Genomic DNA, 16,309 nt, shown 5'->3' with positions numbered 1-16,309 from the left:
GACATGGTTACAAGAGACTCTGTTACTAAGGGCAACTTTTGCAGGTCCCTAAAGCAATTTCTTCACTATAAGAGACAACCTGGGTACTCTCATGCAACGCAGCTGACTCATAGAAACTCTTGAGTGTGGCAGTTTAGATACCCTTAATTAAATTCTGTTTCATATCAGTGTCCTGTTTTGTTGCAATATGTCAGGAACAGAGAAGGAGCGCCTCCTCTTTACTGAGAAGTCAAAATGTCTCTGTTTCAGACACACAGGAATGTGATGACAGTGGCTGAAACAATAAGGACATTTTGACTTCCCAGTCAAAAAGAGGCACTCCTCCTTGGTTCCTGACATATTGCAACAAAACAGGACATCGATATGGAACAGAATTTAGACAAGGAAATCTAAACTGCCACACATACAAGTTGATAAGAATTTTCGGTTACAAAAGACACCTTTTTAGGGTTCCTTGAGCGGCTCTCGTAACGAGGTTTCATCGCATTAGTAATAAAAGAGAGCAAATACCCAGTGGGGTATTTGCAGGTATGTCTGGCCATACCTGGCAGTTGGTGAATGAAGCTAGTAAACATGAGGTTACAAACAGATGACAGGAAAATGTGCTTTTTGAGAAAGCGAAAAAGTACAAAAGCATTTCAGCATGTGAGAACTCTTAAGTGGCACATTAACTGGCAATTTTGCACTTGTCAATGTCATCATTAATCAGTTAAACATTGTGGCTGCATAATGATCTTAAAAGAAACTGCCACGGTGGATGTAGCAGCAATGGAGGGCATTATCAGGAGCAGCAACATAAGTGCGCATGGTGTACGAATTGGTTCCGAGATGCAACTCAGTGGTTCGTACATATAATTGACTGCTTTGGTCCGAGGGTGAACTGACAGTGAATGAGTTGTATGGGTTTATACGTACGCGGTGTGACACGGGCGGTGGCATAGTCAACTTTGGCGGGGCACAAAGTGAGGTCAGGAAGGCCGCATTGGTAGTGGTGCGGAGGTCGAGGCCGCCACCAGGGCGGAACACAGTCTTGTAGTCTTCTGGTGGGAGTTGAGGTAGGGGAACGTGGCGACGTAATCGGGGAGTCTTCGGCGATGGCCGGGGTGCCATGGCGGACTCGAGGGGGACGCTTTGAGAAATAACGTCTTCCGTCGGTACGCGCACGGTGAGCCTTAATGACTGGTCCAGCGGGGATAGTTGTCAAATTCTTCTTTCGTGATAAGCGTACTGTCGACTTGGTGCTCTATATGTCGACGGCTTCAAGACGATGGCTGTGGCTGCAGGGGCGGCATGAGACGCAGCTATGCGCTGCGGATGAAGCGGTGTGACGCCGAGCATTAGGCTTAGCTCGGTTGCTTCGTAGTGGGTCAATGATAAGGTCCTAGTGAAGCGGCGGTCGGTCCCATACCTCGAACGCTGCACCACACAACATACAGAAGCAGACGCAGTACAGCAGGCATTCAAAGTGGATTACAGAAAAGAAAAGGCACTGTATCTGTCACAATTCTCCGCGAACACCTTCACAGAGTCCTAAGGAAAAGGGGGAAGATGGGAGTGAAAAAGAGAGAGCTAGGTGCCGTAGTGGAGGGCTTCGGACCACCGCGCAATAGAGGCTTTCACCTCATCGCACTTTAGTAGGGTACCTCGATGCAGCGCCGCCGTTCGCGGCGCTGACATCGAGGCACCCTACACTTTAGTGGCCCAAAGTACCCGCAAGAATTATCTCGCGTGACACAGATGTAAATTGACATCACAATCATTGCACAGCTGTTAAAACCAAAAATGTTGAAAAAATTCAGGTACAAATAATTTAGCGGTCGCAGCTGGCAAATAGCATGTAATGGTACATGAAATGTCTTACGCATATCGTTACGGGGCGTTCCTGAGCGGCAGTCTCCGGAAGACCAGTGCACACACCCACACACCATCTCCAATTCATCGTCGTCATGCCACTGAGCGCCCAAACATCCTCGTCGTCTAGCGACATCTCGGCTAAACACCGTAACATTGCCGCCCCCCCTCCCCCCCCCCCCCCCCCCCCCCCCCCCGGGACAAGCACGCTACCAGTGCTTGCTAAACCTAAAATTTAAAAGGGTTTAAAACGACTGACTCGGAAAATTTGCATGGGCGGTGCAAGGGAATCTGGCATGAGAGACATAGGTCACACTACTCTTTTGCTGCAAGAAGCGGTAAGGGCCAATGTAACGAGGCACGAGTTTCTTGCACAGGCTCACAAGGCGATCCGAGAGCCAGAGGAGAACGAGGGAGCCAGGCCGGTAGTGAACATCTCAATGATGATGGTCGTAACAGCAGATGCCGCCGGGCATGCCTCGTCCCCTCCTCAGAAGAAGAGAAATTCACACCGGCCTACACTTTCAGGGAAATAACTCAACTGTAGCAGTGAATTTACTGCATCTGGCAACAACTTGCGCTCTGAGAGATGATCTGAAAACTTTATACAGGAATGTACATATTTACAACAGGTGAAACAACAAGCATAACATGGAACTGGCTAAACTCTTCGGCTATGCCGAAGAGGCAAGTGATGAAAATATAGCGCAGAACAAGTTCTCCAGGCCACAGGCCCGGTTTTAGCACAAGTCCGTGCTCTGTTTTATTTTGAGGGCACTAGTATACATATTTACAACAGGTGAAACAACGAGCATGATAACATGGAAATGGCTAAACTCTTCGGTATAGCCGAAGAGGCAATTAAGGGATCAAAATCTAATTCAGAAAAAGTCCTCCATGCCACAGGCCCAGTTTTACCAACCTCGGAGCCCGGCCCACATTTTTCATCACCCAATCACACCGATCTCACACATGCATGATTGGTTCACTAGGTTACATGCCACGCCTCGTGCTTTCACGTTGTTGCACAAACGCTCTCTCCCCTAGGAAAGAAAACACAGTAAAGCACATCAAAACGTAGTCCCACGTGTGCAACAGTCACCCAAAGGTTGTGCCCTTGGCGGCTCCTTTCACAGGGCAATTATTGGTGTCAGGGTCCGTACCATTGCAGACCACATCAGAAGAACCAAACCGCGTCTTCCCGCTCTGCATCTTACCCGTCACTTGTTGGCATCCAGGGTTGGAATCGTTAGAAACCCACTGAGCACGCCAGCACCAATTGTCATTTTTATGGGCTCCCTGTCAAGGACGAGGGCCTTGCACTGTTCAGCCTGGCAGCGTTTGTTCTTTGAACAATGTGCCGCCCTTCCAAAAGAGATGCTCGTTTCAAAGCTGCGCTGCCTCTGGGCGATGGGTGCCATCGGCGTACTACGGGGTTGGCGGTGTTTACAGTTCGTAACGCTCTTTTTAAGAAAAAAAAAGAGCGCGAGGCAGCGGAGAGAACAAACTGCATGTCCCCGTGTCTTCGAGCGCGACCGCAAAGTCCTCAGGACTGCTTTCCCTCTGCCTACGCTTCCGTTGAGCTGGACCCAGCGGCCTCTCTATGGGTGGCTCTCCAAGCAACCTCTCCTTTTGCAATAAATGCTTTCCACCACCACCTGTTCGCTTCTTCCAGACTCCTGCATGAGGGCAAGTGGGGAAGACTGTGCAGCTGGGCGTTGAACAAGTGACCAAAAAAGAGCGGAAGGTCTTAATGGCGCCTAACATATCCACCGATCCCCTTCCAAAAACTCTACAAGGGGCCCAAATGGCACCTTCCCAGTAAAAACAAATCAATGGGTCCAATTGGGACGACCAGTCGGATTGAATTGGTTCTGCCAATCCCAAATGGTTTGTCCAATGGGTCCTGCCCAACCAAACTGCTTCACTCCCAATTGGGATGCCTAATGGGTTTCTCCATTACCAATTGGGACGCCCAGTTGGTTTCGTGACTCCCAATTGGAAGTGAAGAAACCAACGGCAGGGGCATCCCATTTGGAATTAAATGAACCCATTGGGCTAATTGGGATGCCTTCACTCCCAATTGGGAGTCACGAAACCAATTGGACTTCCAACTGGGCTTCCCATTGGTTCTAATTGGTCCAAAGGAAACATTCCCAATTGGGAAAGTAAAGTCAGTGATATCCTTGACTCAGATGTGTACATATATATACATACCTCTATAAATAGACAACAGTGAAAATTTTAAGTTTTTATAAAAAGTATATGCCACTTAATCTTATTGACTTTATCATGTCCGCTGTAAGTGCAGGCATAATTAAATAAGTTAGCTGTGCATAACAGATGTGTCACTGGTCCCAGCAGCACAGTTCAATGAATGGAGTATATATGTCTGCAAAGTATCCTATGGATATATACATTGAATCTGTGTTCCGACGTGCGGGTGATGCATGCTTGTCTCATGATTTCTGTAAAAACTTGCAATTTCATTCCACTTGTAGCACCGGCTCCCCTCTAACTTCTTGACAGAAAACATTGAAATTGCATCCATTCCTTTTTTTTTTTTCACCTATGTGAATTCAAACCATTTGGGCTCAATGGGTATGCCATTTGAGTTCAATTGGTGAACCACTTGGTCTTAATGGGTGACCAGTTATTTACAATTGGAAGCACCAATTCATATCAAATGGTCAGGCCCAATGGGTGGCAAAAACAATTGGTTTTTCACCAATTCATTCCAGTTGGGAAATTCCCAATTGTACCCATTGATTTTTTAGCGGTTTAGAGTAATGACATCAGCCACTAAACCTTGCATCCTGAGTGCAATCTAGTATTGGAAACTTCTAGTGAGCGAACATTACAACATTACACACACCAGCTAGCATACATGACATGGAAACACGACACATGATCACTGAAGCTTTGTATTCTTGCAGACAATTACACACCCGCACAATCAGACGCGCAGCATGTTCGTGCAGTGTTCACCGCAGTTCGCGTCACTGGCACAACACACTTCACTGCATTGGTCCTATGGTGAGCAGGTCCTCTCTTCTCTACCCGCCAGCACAACCACTGCTATCTGCCAGCTGTGGTTCGGTAACCCGGTCAGCACGTCAGCGTTCACGTCGAGCGTACCCTTCTGGTAATTTAACACCACATTGCACACCTACAGGGCAAGCGCCCACCGCGCATGCTCTCAGGTGCGGTCAGGGTAAGACAGGAGAGGGGGATATATCCTCGCCAACCAGCCAGGGGCTCTTCCTCATCCCCCCAGATAGCTGCATATGTTTGTTTTTACGTGGTCAGTCGCTCGAAGCCATCCTCAGCACATGACACGGGGTGCCGCTTTGAGTCGCTGAAACATGCTTTCGGCTGGCCAGGGGGTTTTGTTAGGGACATTTTTCCCTGTCTGTCCCGTCAGCGGCGCTGCCACTTTGGCATATAGATCATGGAGGAAAGAAACAATTTGGGAGAGGCCCTTGCTATTCCCAATGCATTGGAGAAAGTGTGGCGGAAGTGACATCAAAATTTAGGGAGCCAAGTCTGGCCATTCGCAACGGCATCGCTGTTGCTATGAAAACTCTGGCCACTAGCAACAGCGTTGCTAAGGGCCTGAGCTGGAACTCTGTACCCGAGCGAAACGGGCGCATGAGCATCGGCTGCTTCAGTCATATAGAGCTCGCCGTATTCGTAACGAAAAAAAAAAACTAATAATGTAGGCTTAATGTTTTGGTTTGATTGACAAACACTATCAATGCATGTACGAAAAGGTTAAAACTGTCTGCCCGGGAAACCAATTAAAAGATTAATGTGCACCTATGCAAATTAGAATTAGCTAACTAAGCTGCTATATAGTGTCAAAATTTTTCATCCATACGAGTTTTTTTAGAACAAAACTTCAAAATAGTTTCACTGGGTAATTTAAACTTGGGCTCATCGCCTACGAGTATTTTTTTGGGCAAACATGAAACCAATTCTGTGCGCATGCACTTTTAGCAGTACACTTTACTTTTCTCAGCCTAATTATATATACCATTTGTAATAGCTGTTTTATATACTGCAGTTAAGTGGCTCTTGCACCAGTCGTACATGCAAGGTGACCTACTTTTTATCTCCTTAGTTATGCAAACATATATTTTCTCCTAAAGGCCAGCAAGGTCTTCATAAACAAAATCATGTGTATCCTGACCGGTTTTGCATTCTCTATTGAGAAACCTTGTATAAATTTTGTCCTGTTATAGCGTTTTAACGCTTGAACAATGAAAATATACAGTGGAATACTATGCTTCATAACCAAAACATTTATTCGGGGTCGCTTGACCATTGCATACGAGTGAACAGACACATGGAGTATTAGCAATTAATGCACACATTTAAACAATTTCTGCATGTGTTGAATGAGATATATGCACAGAAGACAATATTCAGTAGTATTTTTATTCAGTAGCAAATGCTTAATTTTCATGGCATATTTACAGAGGACATTTAGACAACTGTAATGAAAGAGAGTATAAAGTAGGTCTGCATAATTTATGAATATGCAGAAAAGCTTTCTAACATCTGGAATTAATGTATGTCCTATTTTGCTGTAACATGAAAACCATGGTTAAGCATATGGCATAGCTAGTTCACAGATGAGCACTGTTATAAAACATGAAAATGTGCGAGACATGCTGTTGAAACAATGACAGTTCTGTTATAAAACTGTTTACATATGTACAGCCGGTGGTTGCAGGGTAGCTTGTAGGCACTGCAACAATGTTTCAGTAACAATTTCAATGCTTGCCAAAGACTTTTGGAGGTTGATGTTCTGTGAACCCCTTTCCAGAGGCTTTGCATAGTCACCTGGTACCTTAAGGACAGGTTGAATAAAGCTTGATGTTCATTAACTGGCTAAATATAGCACAGAGGCTATGCTGCGCATGTCCTCTGTTACACTGAGTGCAATTCTGTTGCTATAAAATGCAAAAACAACAATGTGCCGTACGATGCCAGTGCACGTTAAAAACGTAGATCAAGAAGTTCTCAGACTGGGAGATGGGAGATTCTTCATGTGCCTGCTCTATTTCGTGATAATCATGTTGCAGCTGTCTTTAGCAGACTCTTTTCCATACACAGCCAGTCAGTACGAACTGAATTTGGTCATTTGTTAAAACATCCACTCGTGCGCTCTTCTCTACATCGATGTGAGGCAGCAGGAGATGGAAGTGAAAGCACCCGCATCAGGACCTTTTAAGAACTGTAGGGGTTTTTCAAAGCTACAAAAAATTCAAAATCCATCACCATGGATGAAATATATGTGGAGGCCTTACATTGTGGCTTCTCTTAGAGCTGCAGTGTAGTTCAGGGGAAAAAAACTTCACAATGGCATAAGCTTACTTGTGTGTTGCTCGTAGCTATTTCCTTTCATTTTTATTTCACGTAATGTTAATTGTACCCCACTGACTGAAAAAAAGGGCAGTGTTTAAACAACTTTTAATACAATCTTCTGCTCTTCTAACAGAGAATGTGTATGTAGTTAGTGTTACCTTGGAGATTTGTAATAGTACAAGTTCAGACTGCTGTTGTGACGCCAAGGTAGTTCTTTTCTTTGTACTCAAGAAATGATCTTGTGGCCACAAGTTATGACTACTGTACACAATACATAGCCCAAGTTCCAGAAAGCGAAAATGAACTTCTAGGGGTGAGGGGTGCAACCTGACTAAGGATTCAGAAAAGAAAAAAATACTCGATATGTGTCACTGAGCATCAAACTGAGCTAGCTTCATCTAAATCTGTTTCTGGATTTCAGAAAACAAACAGTGCCTATTTACATACTACTGCCCCTTAAACTGAGTAAGCTTCCCGCACACTTGTCGCATATGAGTAAATTGGAAGCCTTCTGTGACCATTTTAGCCTCATATTCAAGAAGTACTCTGTGATGCTTTGTACAAGTAAAATGTAGTGATTTTCAAGTGGAGCAGTGTCAAACATGTGCTCATGAAGCTCTGGAAAAAGCTCTTGTTGCTGAATGGAGTCTAAAACCACATGCAAAGATCCCTGAGCAAATTTTTCGATGTTATGCTCCTAATATGTATTGCCCATTGCACAAGTGACTCACATTTTTTGCAAATTTCAATTACACTTTGTGAGGGGTAGCGTAGTCCTCCCCTGCTTTTCCTCTGGATGAAAGAGTAGCTATGTGCATCAGGCTGAGTTGTGAACAGTGCTGCCGTGCAACGTTCACACAGCAGCTTTGTATTCAACTTGTGTGCTACATAGCCAGCCATGTAGGTAACTATCCTTGCTCCTTATTCAGTGATGTGTCCTGGATGAGAGATGTAACCATGGTCACTGGCTACTTGTTGGTGTTGCGCAGCTGTGTAATTGTCCAAAATCAGTCTTCTTTCTGTCATGCATTTAACCTCTCGCTTGTGGAAGCACTGGGCACACTGCTGCAAGATAAGATTGCGACTGCCTCCCAGTGGCAGCATCACTCAAATCATTTTTAACAATTACTTTCTTTAATGCAGCACGAAACTGCTGTGTAGTTGGGGTTGTCATTGTGACCTAATGAGGCCAAGAAAAAGTACCAGATGGTCTAGACAAATTTTGTGGGCTGGAAGTTATTTCAAGGCTTTCTTTTCCACAACAGTGAAATTGTAAAGAGCAGTTAGGCTTTTCATGCACATAATGAAACCAAGAAATCCTGTTTTCCGAGCTGTCTCTGCCAGTCTTCGACCATTTATGGATTCTTTCAGAGATGAAAGGTAAATGATTGAGGTTTTAAACATGGCTTCAGTGCTGTTCAGATTTCTCTCATTTAATGGTTTTCTGAACCCTTTTTGTGCATGCTCTTTGAATTTAGTGCATCAAATGTGCTGTTTATACACATTAAAAAACTTTTCGGTAGGTTCAGAGTTGACAAAACCTTCTAGTTTCAGCTCTTGGCATTCAGCAAGCGCTGTTGCAACAGAGGTGCTTATTACCTGCACTGCCAGTTTAACTTTCATTGGCTGTCTGTGCCATTCAATATGAACTCTGCACAATTTGTTTGCCAAGTGGAGCCCTTCTTTTTGCTGCGAATTGTGCAACCATTCTACATGCTGCCAAGCTACTGTTCTCCCATTATTGTCAATTAAAGTTCTTTTATGTGCTAAAGCATTGCGCACAAGTTATAGCATGTGGCAAGGGTCGAGGAATGCAGCCACAGGTTCCTGGGTGGCAGGATGAGGGAATGTTGTTTTTAAGTAATCCACATTCCTGAAGCTGCACCCGAGCTCTTGCAGCATGGCCAAATAAGCTGGAGTGCCATCACATGTAAGTGCTACAATCATTGCCCCGGCATCATGAGCAAGCAATAGGCTTTGTGTGACTAAATTTGTACGCTGCTCTCCAACGAGACTATCGACAAAAAAGTATCCTAGAGGCAACTTCCATTGTCCATTGATGGCCATTGCCATGAGAACAAAAGCTGATTTTTGCCTGTGTCAGGCAATCACTATCAACTCCTGTGTGGGTCGGGAAAGCAGCTACGGCAGCCGTCTTCTCTGGATCAGGGCTAATTCCCTCAGCACTCACGACGTGACCCAGGAACTTGAGCTGTTGGAATGCAAAGTGGCATTTTTCTGGTTTTAGTGAGAGTCCGGCCCCGCGGATGGCATTTAGCACGGCCGTCAATCGTTTGAGGTGCTCTTCGTAGGTCGCAGAGAAAATGACAACGTCGTCAAGGTAGATGAGGCACGTCTGCCATTTCAGGCCGGCTAGGACAGTGTCCATCATTCTTTGAAAGGTTGCGGCAGCGGAACACAAACCGAAGGGAAGCACCTTAAATTCGTACAGTCCATCAGGAGTAATGAATGCGGTTTTCTCTCGATCACGTTCATCGACTTCGATCTGCCAGTACAAACACCGACGCACGGAACTTTTATCAGTGTGGGTCGGGAAAGCAGCTACGGCAGCCGTCTTCTCTGGATCAGGGCTAATTCCCTCAGCACTCACGACGTGACCCAGGAACTTGAGCTGTTGGAATGTAAAGTGGCATTTTCTGGTTTTAGTGAGAGTCCGGCCCCGCGGATGGCATTTAGCACGGCCGTCAATCAGGTGGGCGGCCTAGTTGGCGGTGCATAATGTTTTTTTTTTTTTTTAAAGTGCTTTCACGAACGAACTTTATATTGCTTGGGAATGTAAATCAGACCACTGCGATATGGTTGTGTATGCCGGAGACTCTTCTGAGCCGTCTGTTTCCAGCAGTAAATAGATGAACTTCGAGCCCATCGAGACTATCGACAAAAAAGTATCCTAGAGGCAACTTCCATTGTCCATTGATGGTCACTGCCATGAGAACAAAAGCTGATTTTTGCCTGTGTCAGGCAATCACTATCAACTCCTGTGCCGATGTCAGAAAATCCTTAAAAATGACCCCTGTTCCACTGGACCTGCTGCCTGATTGCCATCTCATCAACCATCAAACTGCACACAGTTTGGTGGCCTTGGCTCTTGGCATCACAATTCATTTTTAGTGCTTTAAATGCCTCGGTGGAAAACCCAGCATTACCGTCTACTGTTCGATACCACTTCCTTAGTGTCCTAGGGTAAGGCAAGCAAGTGTCGAAGACTTGCCGTACATAATTATATGCTCGTGGCAAATAGAAATTTAGAGTAAGGGCAAATGCCCTGAGCTCAGGTGAGAACTGCCTAGGTACGTCTTTTCCAGATCGCTTTAATAACTGCCTTTTAAGGAGATGTTGATTGGCAGCACCAAGAGTGTCGACAATGGCCACCTGCTCCTTCAGTAGGATGTTTTGCCGCATGTGTTTGCAGAACTGCCTTCAGCTCGGCATTCTGCTTCTGCAGTCTTCTCTTACACTGCTGCAGCATCTTGATTTTTTTTTTAGCCTTTGCGTGGTCTTCAGCAAACTTCTTGGCCCGTGCTCTCAAGAAGGCTTTTTCTGAAGTGTCAACCTATAAAGTGGAACTGAAATTTAGCCTCCTTTGACAACTGCAGGCAGCTGGAGTGCAGCCACATGTAATTTCATCAATAGCAATATGCACATTTGGACTGTGGTTTACGTAAAATCAAAATTTTCTGCATTCATCGGCTCTTCTGTTTCTTGCATCATAGTTCCAAACCAGGTGATCTTACAGCAGCTACCTCAGCTCGATGTGGAGGACACTCACAAACTCAAAAATTCATTGGTTTGTTGATCAAAAAGCAGCATACATACACGTTAGATGTGTTAGGCAGAATCATGGGTGCAAAACCAAGCTAGAAACAGTCACTCACAATCCCTTATTACGCAGTGTCATTGGATTATAAGTAATAAGCGCATGCCAAAAATAGGCCACTCAAACACACATGCACACACATGCAGACTTTGCTATTGAATAGTATTTCTAGATTAACTTTTACTACCTAGGTAACTATCTCATTCTTTCTGGGTGTTTTCTGTCTGGCTAACTTACCGCTACTAGCTTTCTCTTTCTTGGCGTTGTAACAGCGCTTGAGGTTTGAGGGAGTTGTGGAGGTGCCGTTACCTGCAAAAATTGTTGTTTGCAGAACATTTTACCATATTGTGAGGAGAATACTGCTTAAATAGATGCAATCTGCAATGATAACTTCATCAGCATGCTATTTTACTCACATGACATCCATTATCTGAAAACTCGCTTTCCTCCGACGATGAGGCACTAAAGCTGACCTAGAAAACAGATATTGTCACAGCATGTAAACCATACTCGGCAGGCCAAGGCTTTGCAATTCATGCTATGTACTGAGCTTGCATGCGATTTTGAGAATGGAAGTTCATCATCAACCGGACTATATCCACTGCAGGGCCAAGGCCTCTCCCATATTGCTCCAATTAGCCTGGTCCTGTGCTAGCTGTATCCACATGACCTTTGCCAACTTCTTAACCTCATCTGCCCACCTAACTTTCTGCTGCCCCCTGCTATGCTTTTCTTCACTTGGAATCCAATTTGTTGCCCTAAGCGACCATCGGTAATCCCCTCTTTGCACCACATGCCCTACCCATGCCCATTTCTTCTTCTTGATTTTCACTAGAATGCCATTAACTCGAGTTATTTCTCTGATCCATTCTGCATGCTTCCTATCCCTTAACGTTACACCTACCATTTTTCATTCCATAGCCCTCCGCATTGTCCTACACTTAAGTAGAATCCTTTTCGTTAGCCTCTACGTTTCAGCCTCCATAAGTGAGCACTGGTAAGATGCAACTGTTATATACTTTTCTCTTCAGCGATACCGGTAAGCTGGTAGTCATAATCTGTGAGTAATTGCCAAATGTGCTCCATCCCAATCTTATTCTCCTAGTTATTTCTCCTTCGTGATCCAGATCTGCAATTACTACCTGTCCTAAGTACACATATTCATCTGCCACTTCCAGCGCTTCGCTACCTATTGTGAACTGTTGTTCCTTCCCAAGGCTGTTGAACATTACCTTTGTCTTCTGCATATTGATTTTCGAGCCTACCTTTCTGCTATTCCTGTACAAGTCATCAATCATTCTTTGCAGTTCATTCCCTGGACCGTGAATTGCAGATTACTGAGGTATTTTCCATCAACCCTTATCCCTAACTGTTCCCATTCCAAGACTCTCAATACTTCCTCTATGCAAGTGAATAATTCTGGGGAGATTGTGTCTCCTTGCCTAACAGTATTCTTTATGGGAATTTTGTTACTTTCTTTATGCAAAACTATGGTTGCTATTCAACCACTGTAGATATCTTCCAGTACTTTCACATACGGCTCGTCTACACCCTGATTTTGCAATGCCTGCATCACCGCTGAGGTTTCTACTGAGTCAAATGCTTTTTCGTAATCAATGAGTGCTATGTATAAGGGCTGGTTATATTCCGAGCATTTTTCTATCACCGTTAGAGATTACTTTGGTAAAAGCCTTGTACGTAACAGACAGTAAGCTGATTGGTCTGTAATTTTTCAAGTCCTTAGCGTCCCCTTTCTCATGAATTAGGATGTTTGAGTTCTTCCATGGTTCCGGAATCATCGATGAGACCAGACATTGTGCATACAGGGTGGCCAGTTTTTCTAGCACGATATCACCCCCGTCCTTCAACAAATCTATCCTTACCTGATCCCCTTCAGTTGCTTTCCCCCTTTTCATAGTTTCATCACTGGTAGAACGTCTGACTGCATTTCCCTACCAACAATCTCGTTATTGTCGGTGACTTCATTGGCTGCTGTAGAGATCAGTATAGAACTCCTCGGCTACTTTGACTATTTTGTCCATATTCGTGATGACATTGCCCGCCTTGTCCTTTAGCGCATACATCTGATTTTTGACTTGGCCCAATTTCTTCTTCGTCGCTTTAAGGCTTCCTCCGTTCTTTACAGCATGCTCAATTTTCTCCATGTTGTACTTCCTTATATCGGCCACTTTGCGCTTATTGATTAGCTTTGACATATCTGCCATTTCTGTTTGGTCTGTTGGATTAGAAACTTTCATACTTTGGCGTTTCTTAATCAAGTCCTTCGTCTCCCTAGACAGCTTACCGGTACCCTCTCTAACTATCCTACCGCCTACTTCTACAGCGCACTCAGTAATGACATCTCTGAAATTATTGTTCATTGCTTCTAGGCTAAGGTCGTCATCCTCGGTTAATGCTGAATATCTATTCTGTAGCAAGATCCTAAATTCTTATGCCTTCCCCCTCACCGCTAATTCATTGATGAACTTCTTTCTTACTAATCGATTTCATTCTCTCTTCAGATCTAGACTAATTCGAGATCTTACCATCCTGTGGTCACCGCATTGCACCTTTCCAACTGCCTTTACATCATTCATAATGCTAGGGTTTGAAAACAGTATAAAATCAATTTCATTCTTAGTCTCCCTGTTAGGGCTTTTCCATGTCCACTTCCGGTTCTTCCGTTTGCTGAAGAAGGTATTCATGATTCTTAAGTTATTGCACTCTGCAAACTCAACTAGTAACTCCCCCCTGATATTCCTAGAACCAATACCATAGTCACCCACTGCCTGGTCTCCAGCCTGCCTTTTCCCTACCTTGGTAGTAAAGTCACCCATTATTATAGTATACTGCGTCTTTACTTTCCCCATTGCCAGTTCTAAGTCTTTGTAAAATTCTACATGGAAGTTAGCACTCTCCAAACAAGGCATGAAGGCAACAACTGGGCATGATTTTAGAGTAAAAAAAAAGTCAATAAATTGTAAGAAAAAATTTTCAATGCATAGTAATGTCAGGTACTTTGAACGGATTTATCAATTAGCACCTCAGAAAAATGTATTTCACTAAAGAGTTTCTGCTTGTATAGCCAGTTACCTCTGCAAGTGCTAAAGGATCAGGATCACTATGAAGTCCAGACGTCGATGGCAAGGTCTCCGGGCTGGTGTCATCTCGATGTCTAATTGCCTGTTAAAACAAGATCCTTGTATAATTAGCGAATTATAGAGCTCCTTGGATAATTCACACTGCACAAGGCATGCCAAGATGATCCCTGGGTCAGACTCGCCCCCCAAAACCATAGACTCCTAGAAGTGATGGATCTGCTTAAAACTTAATTAGCTTTTTTCTTTTTGCCTCATAAAGACAGCAACTGTTGAATATCTACCACAGGCTGCACACAAGTAGTAAGCAAATATAGGTACCTGTGCAAGCTCAGGATCTTGAAGAACTGTCAATTCAGGAAGAACCAAGTAGGCTGCCACCTGTGGCACGCATTCCTCCGTAAGAAGAGGTTCCTAAAAATGGCATGAAAATAAAATAAAAAGCAATGGCATTTCAACGCTTAGAAATCAAATCTGAGTGCCAGATGTACAATTTGCTCACCTCTATATCGCAGCTCATGTCCACATTCCTTGTCCAGCCACTAGCTTCAGCTGACTGCTGTGACATTTCGGGGACCTAAGGTGGTACACATCAAATGTGGTCATAGTACCGGAAAATTGTTGCAGAAAATATATGTATTAATTGGATCATTAATTTATATATGGTAACTGAACACATTATTCTAAGTTCAATGCTTTTTCTCGTCTGCCTCATATTCTATGGGGCATTCGTATATATATATATATATATATATATTGTAAGACAATTATTCGGCTCTGAAATGTTCAGCACCTGATGCTGAAGAGGACGACAAACGTGTTCACCGCCCGACAGTCATAAAAGACGACGACAACGCTCGCTCCGACGCTCGAGCGTGTGCTGATATAAGCTCTACGACTGATCGCCGAACGTTCCCTTGACTGTCCACGACGTAGCGCCCTGTGCAAGGCGCTCTACTACCAAGTGGTGGAGGTGACAATCCCCCTCTCTCTCTCTCTCTCTCTCTCTCTCTCTCTGTCTCTCTGTGTTACACCATGCAAGGAATTGAAAGCTCTCGAAATAGTCGACTTTGATCATCTGCATGCTGAAGCTTGTGAGCTGGCATCTTGCAATTATTTGCTCATAACTCCAGACAGTGCATGCATGAATATGCGTGCACGTCAACGCAAATTCTGTCACCTCGTTTCTCACCAAGAGTGTAGGAACAGCATCGACTGTTAGCCGAACGAGACGCAGCGATGTTTGACTGAAGTGCTCCGGCAGAAAATGCTTTGAGCACACGCACGCTCGCTTTGGAGGTACCCAGTTCATCCGATGACACTTTACGGCATCAACCCACTCCTTCCAACGACGTTTTGTTTTGGGAAACCTTTAAAAAAGAGAAAGAGCGCTACTTAATTTTGCTTCGGATTTAGAAAGCAGACGAAATACTCACTCGTGGAAAGTGATGCCCGACTCCTTGAGTCGCGTACGCGACTTGCATCCCGGGACGCAGCAGCTCGGCATGATACCCAGCCCTAAAAAGTTAGCAACAGCTTTCGACGGGCGAACAAAGGCCCTACCACGGGCCCTACGTTCGCGATGCTACCGCGAGAAATTTCACTGGTTTCGCCTTCACCCGGCGCGTTGTAAACAGAGCCCGCTGATCGCGAGCGTGGCGCGGAGGAGTACAAGTGGCACAAAAGAGCGTCGCGGAGAGAGAAAATGCGGAGGGTAAAAGACGAGGAGAGACGTTGCGATAGCCACCCAAGTATTTTCCTTCCTCCATGGCATGGCATAGATGACGCAGTCTATGCTGTTGCTATGAGAACTCGGGCCACAAGCAACAGCGTTGCTAAGGGCCCGAGGTACGTGAGCGTCGCGAATATAGAAAATGCGGAGGGTAAAGACAAAGAAAAAAAAAGTATTTTATTTTATTTTTATTTTTATTTTTTTCAGCGTCTGCAGCGTCCGGTCGCGGCGCGGCCGCGCCGGCTTCAAAAAAGTGACGTCAGGGCCTCTCCTTGCTTCCTTCCTCCATGAACTCACCGTGCGCTCCGTCCGCATCAAAGACCACTTCTACCCTTCTACCGTTGTCGCACCCCTTTGATACGTCCGTAGCTTGCTGGTACTCATCGTCTTACGACCTCCATGCGGCATCTGCGTGAT

At 44.8% G+C, this 16,309-nt stretch overlaps 1 protein-coding gene across 3 annotated transcripts; it reads right to left on the bottom strand.

Annotated features, from left to right (window-relative positions):
* Window positions 1-30: 30 nt before the first annotated feature.
* LOC146186814 (uncharacterized) lies at window positions 31-15,929 on the bottom strand. Of its 3 annotated transcripts, none has more exons than XM_084607447.1 (8): window positions 15,597-15,929; window positions 15,341-15,530; window positions 14,663-14,737; window positions 14,482-14,574; window positions 14,156-14,245; window positions 11,479-11,535; window positions 11,300-11,371; window positions 31-1,416 (listed from the first exon to the last, which is right to left on the bottom strand). In XM_084607447.1, exons 1-8 carry the CDS (start codon window positions 15,665-15,667, stop codon window positions 1,201-1,203), a joined length of 864 nt encoding a protein of 287 aa, XP_084463573.1. In that variant the 5' UTR covers window positions 15,668-15,929; the 3' UTR covers window positions 31-1,200. The 3 variants fall into 3 exon arrangements, with proteins under 3 accessions (XP_084463573.1, XP_084463571.1, XP_084463572.1); XM_084607445.1 differs by lacking the exon at window positions 31-1,416 and adding an exon at window positions 10,541-10,798 and having other exon boundaries at window positions 15,597-15,916; XM_084607446.1 differs by lacking the exon at window positions 31-1,416 and adding an exon at window positions 10,541-10,798 and having other exon boundaries at window positions 15,353-15,530; window positions 15,597-15,914.
* Window positions 15,930-16,309: the final 380 nt, after the last annotated feature.

This window comes from Amblyomma maculatum, chromosome 6 (assembly GCF_055883805.1).
Source record: "Amblyomma maculatum isolate TAMU_Amacu chromosome 6, ASM5588380v1, whole genome shotgun sequence".
In the NCBI taxonomy this organism is placed as follows: domain Eukaryota; kingdom Metazoa; phylum Arthropoda; class Arachnida; order Ixodida; family Ixodidae; genus Amblyomma; species Amblyomma maculatum.
Note: the sequence above shows the minus strand (reverse complement) of the source record. Positions and strands in the feature narration are given on the sequence as shown.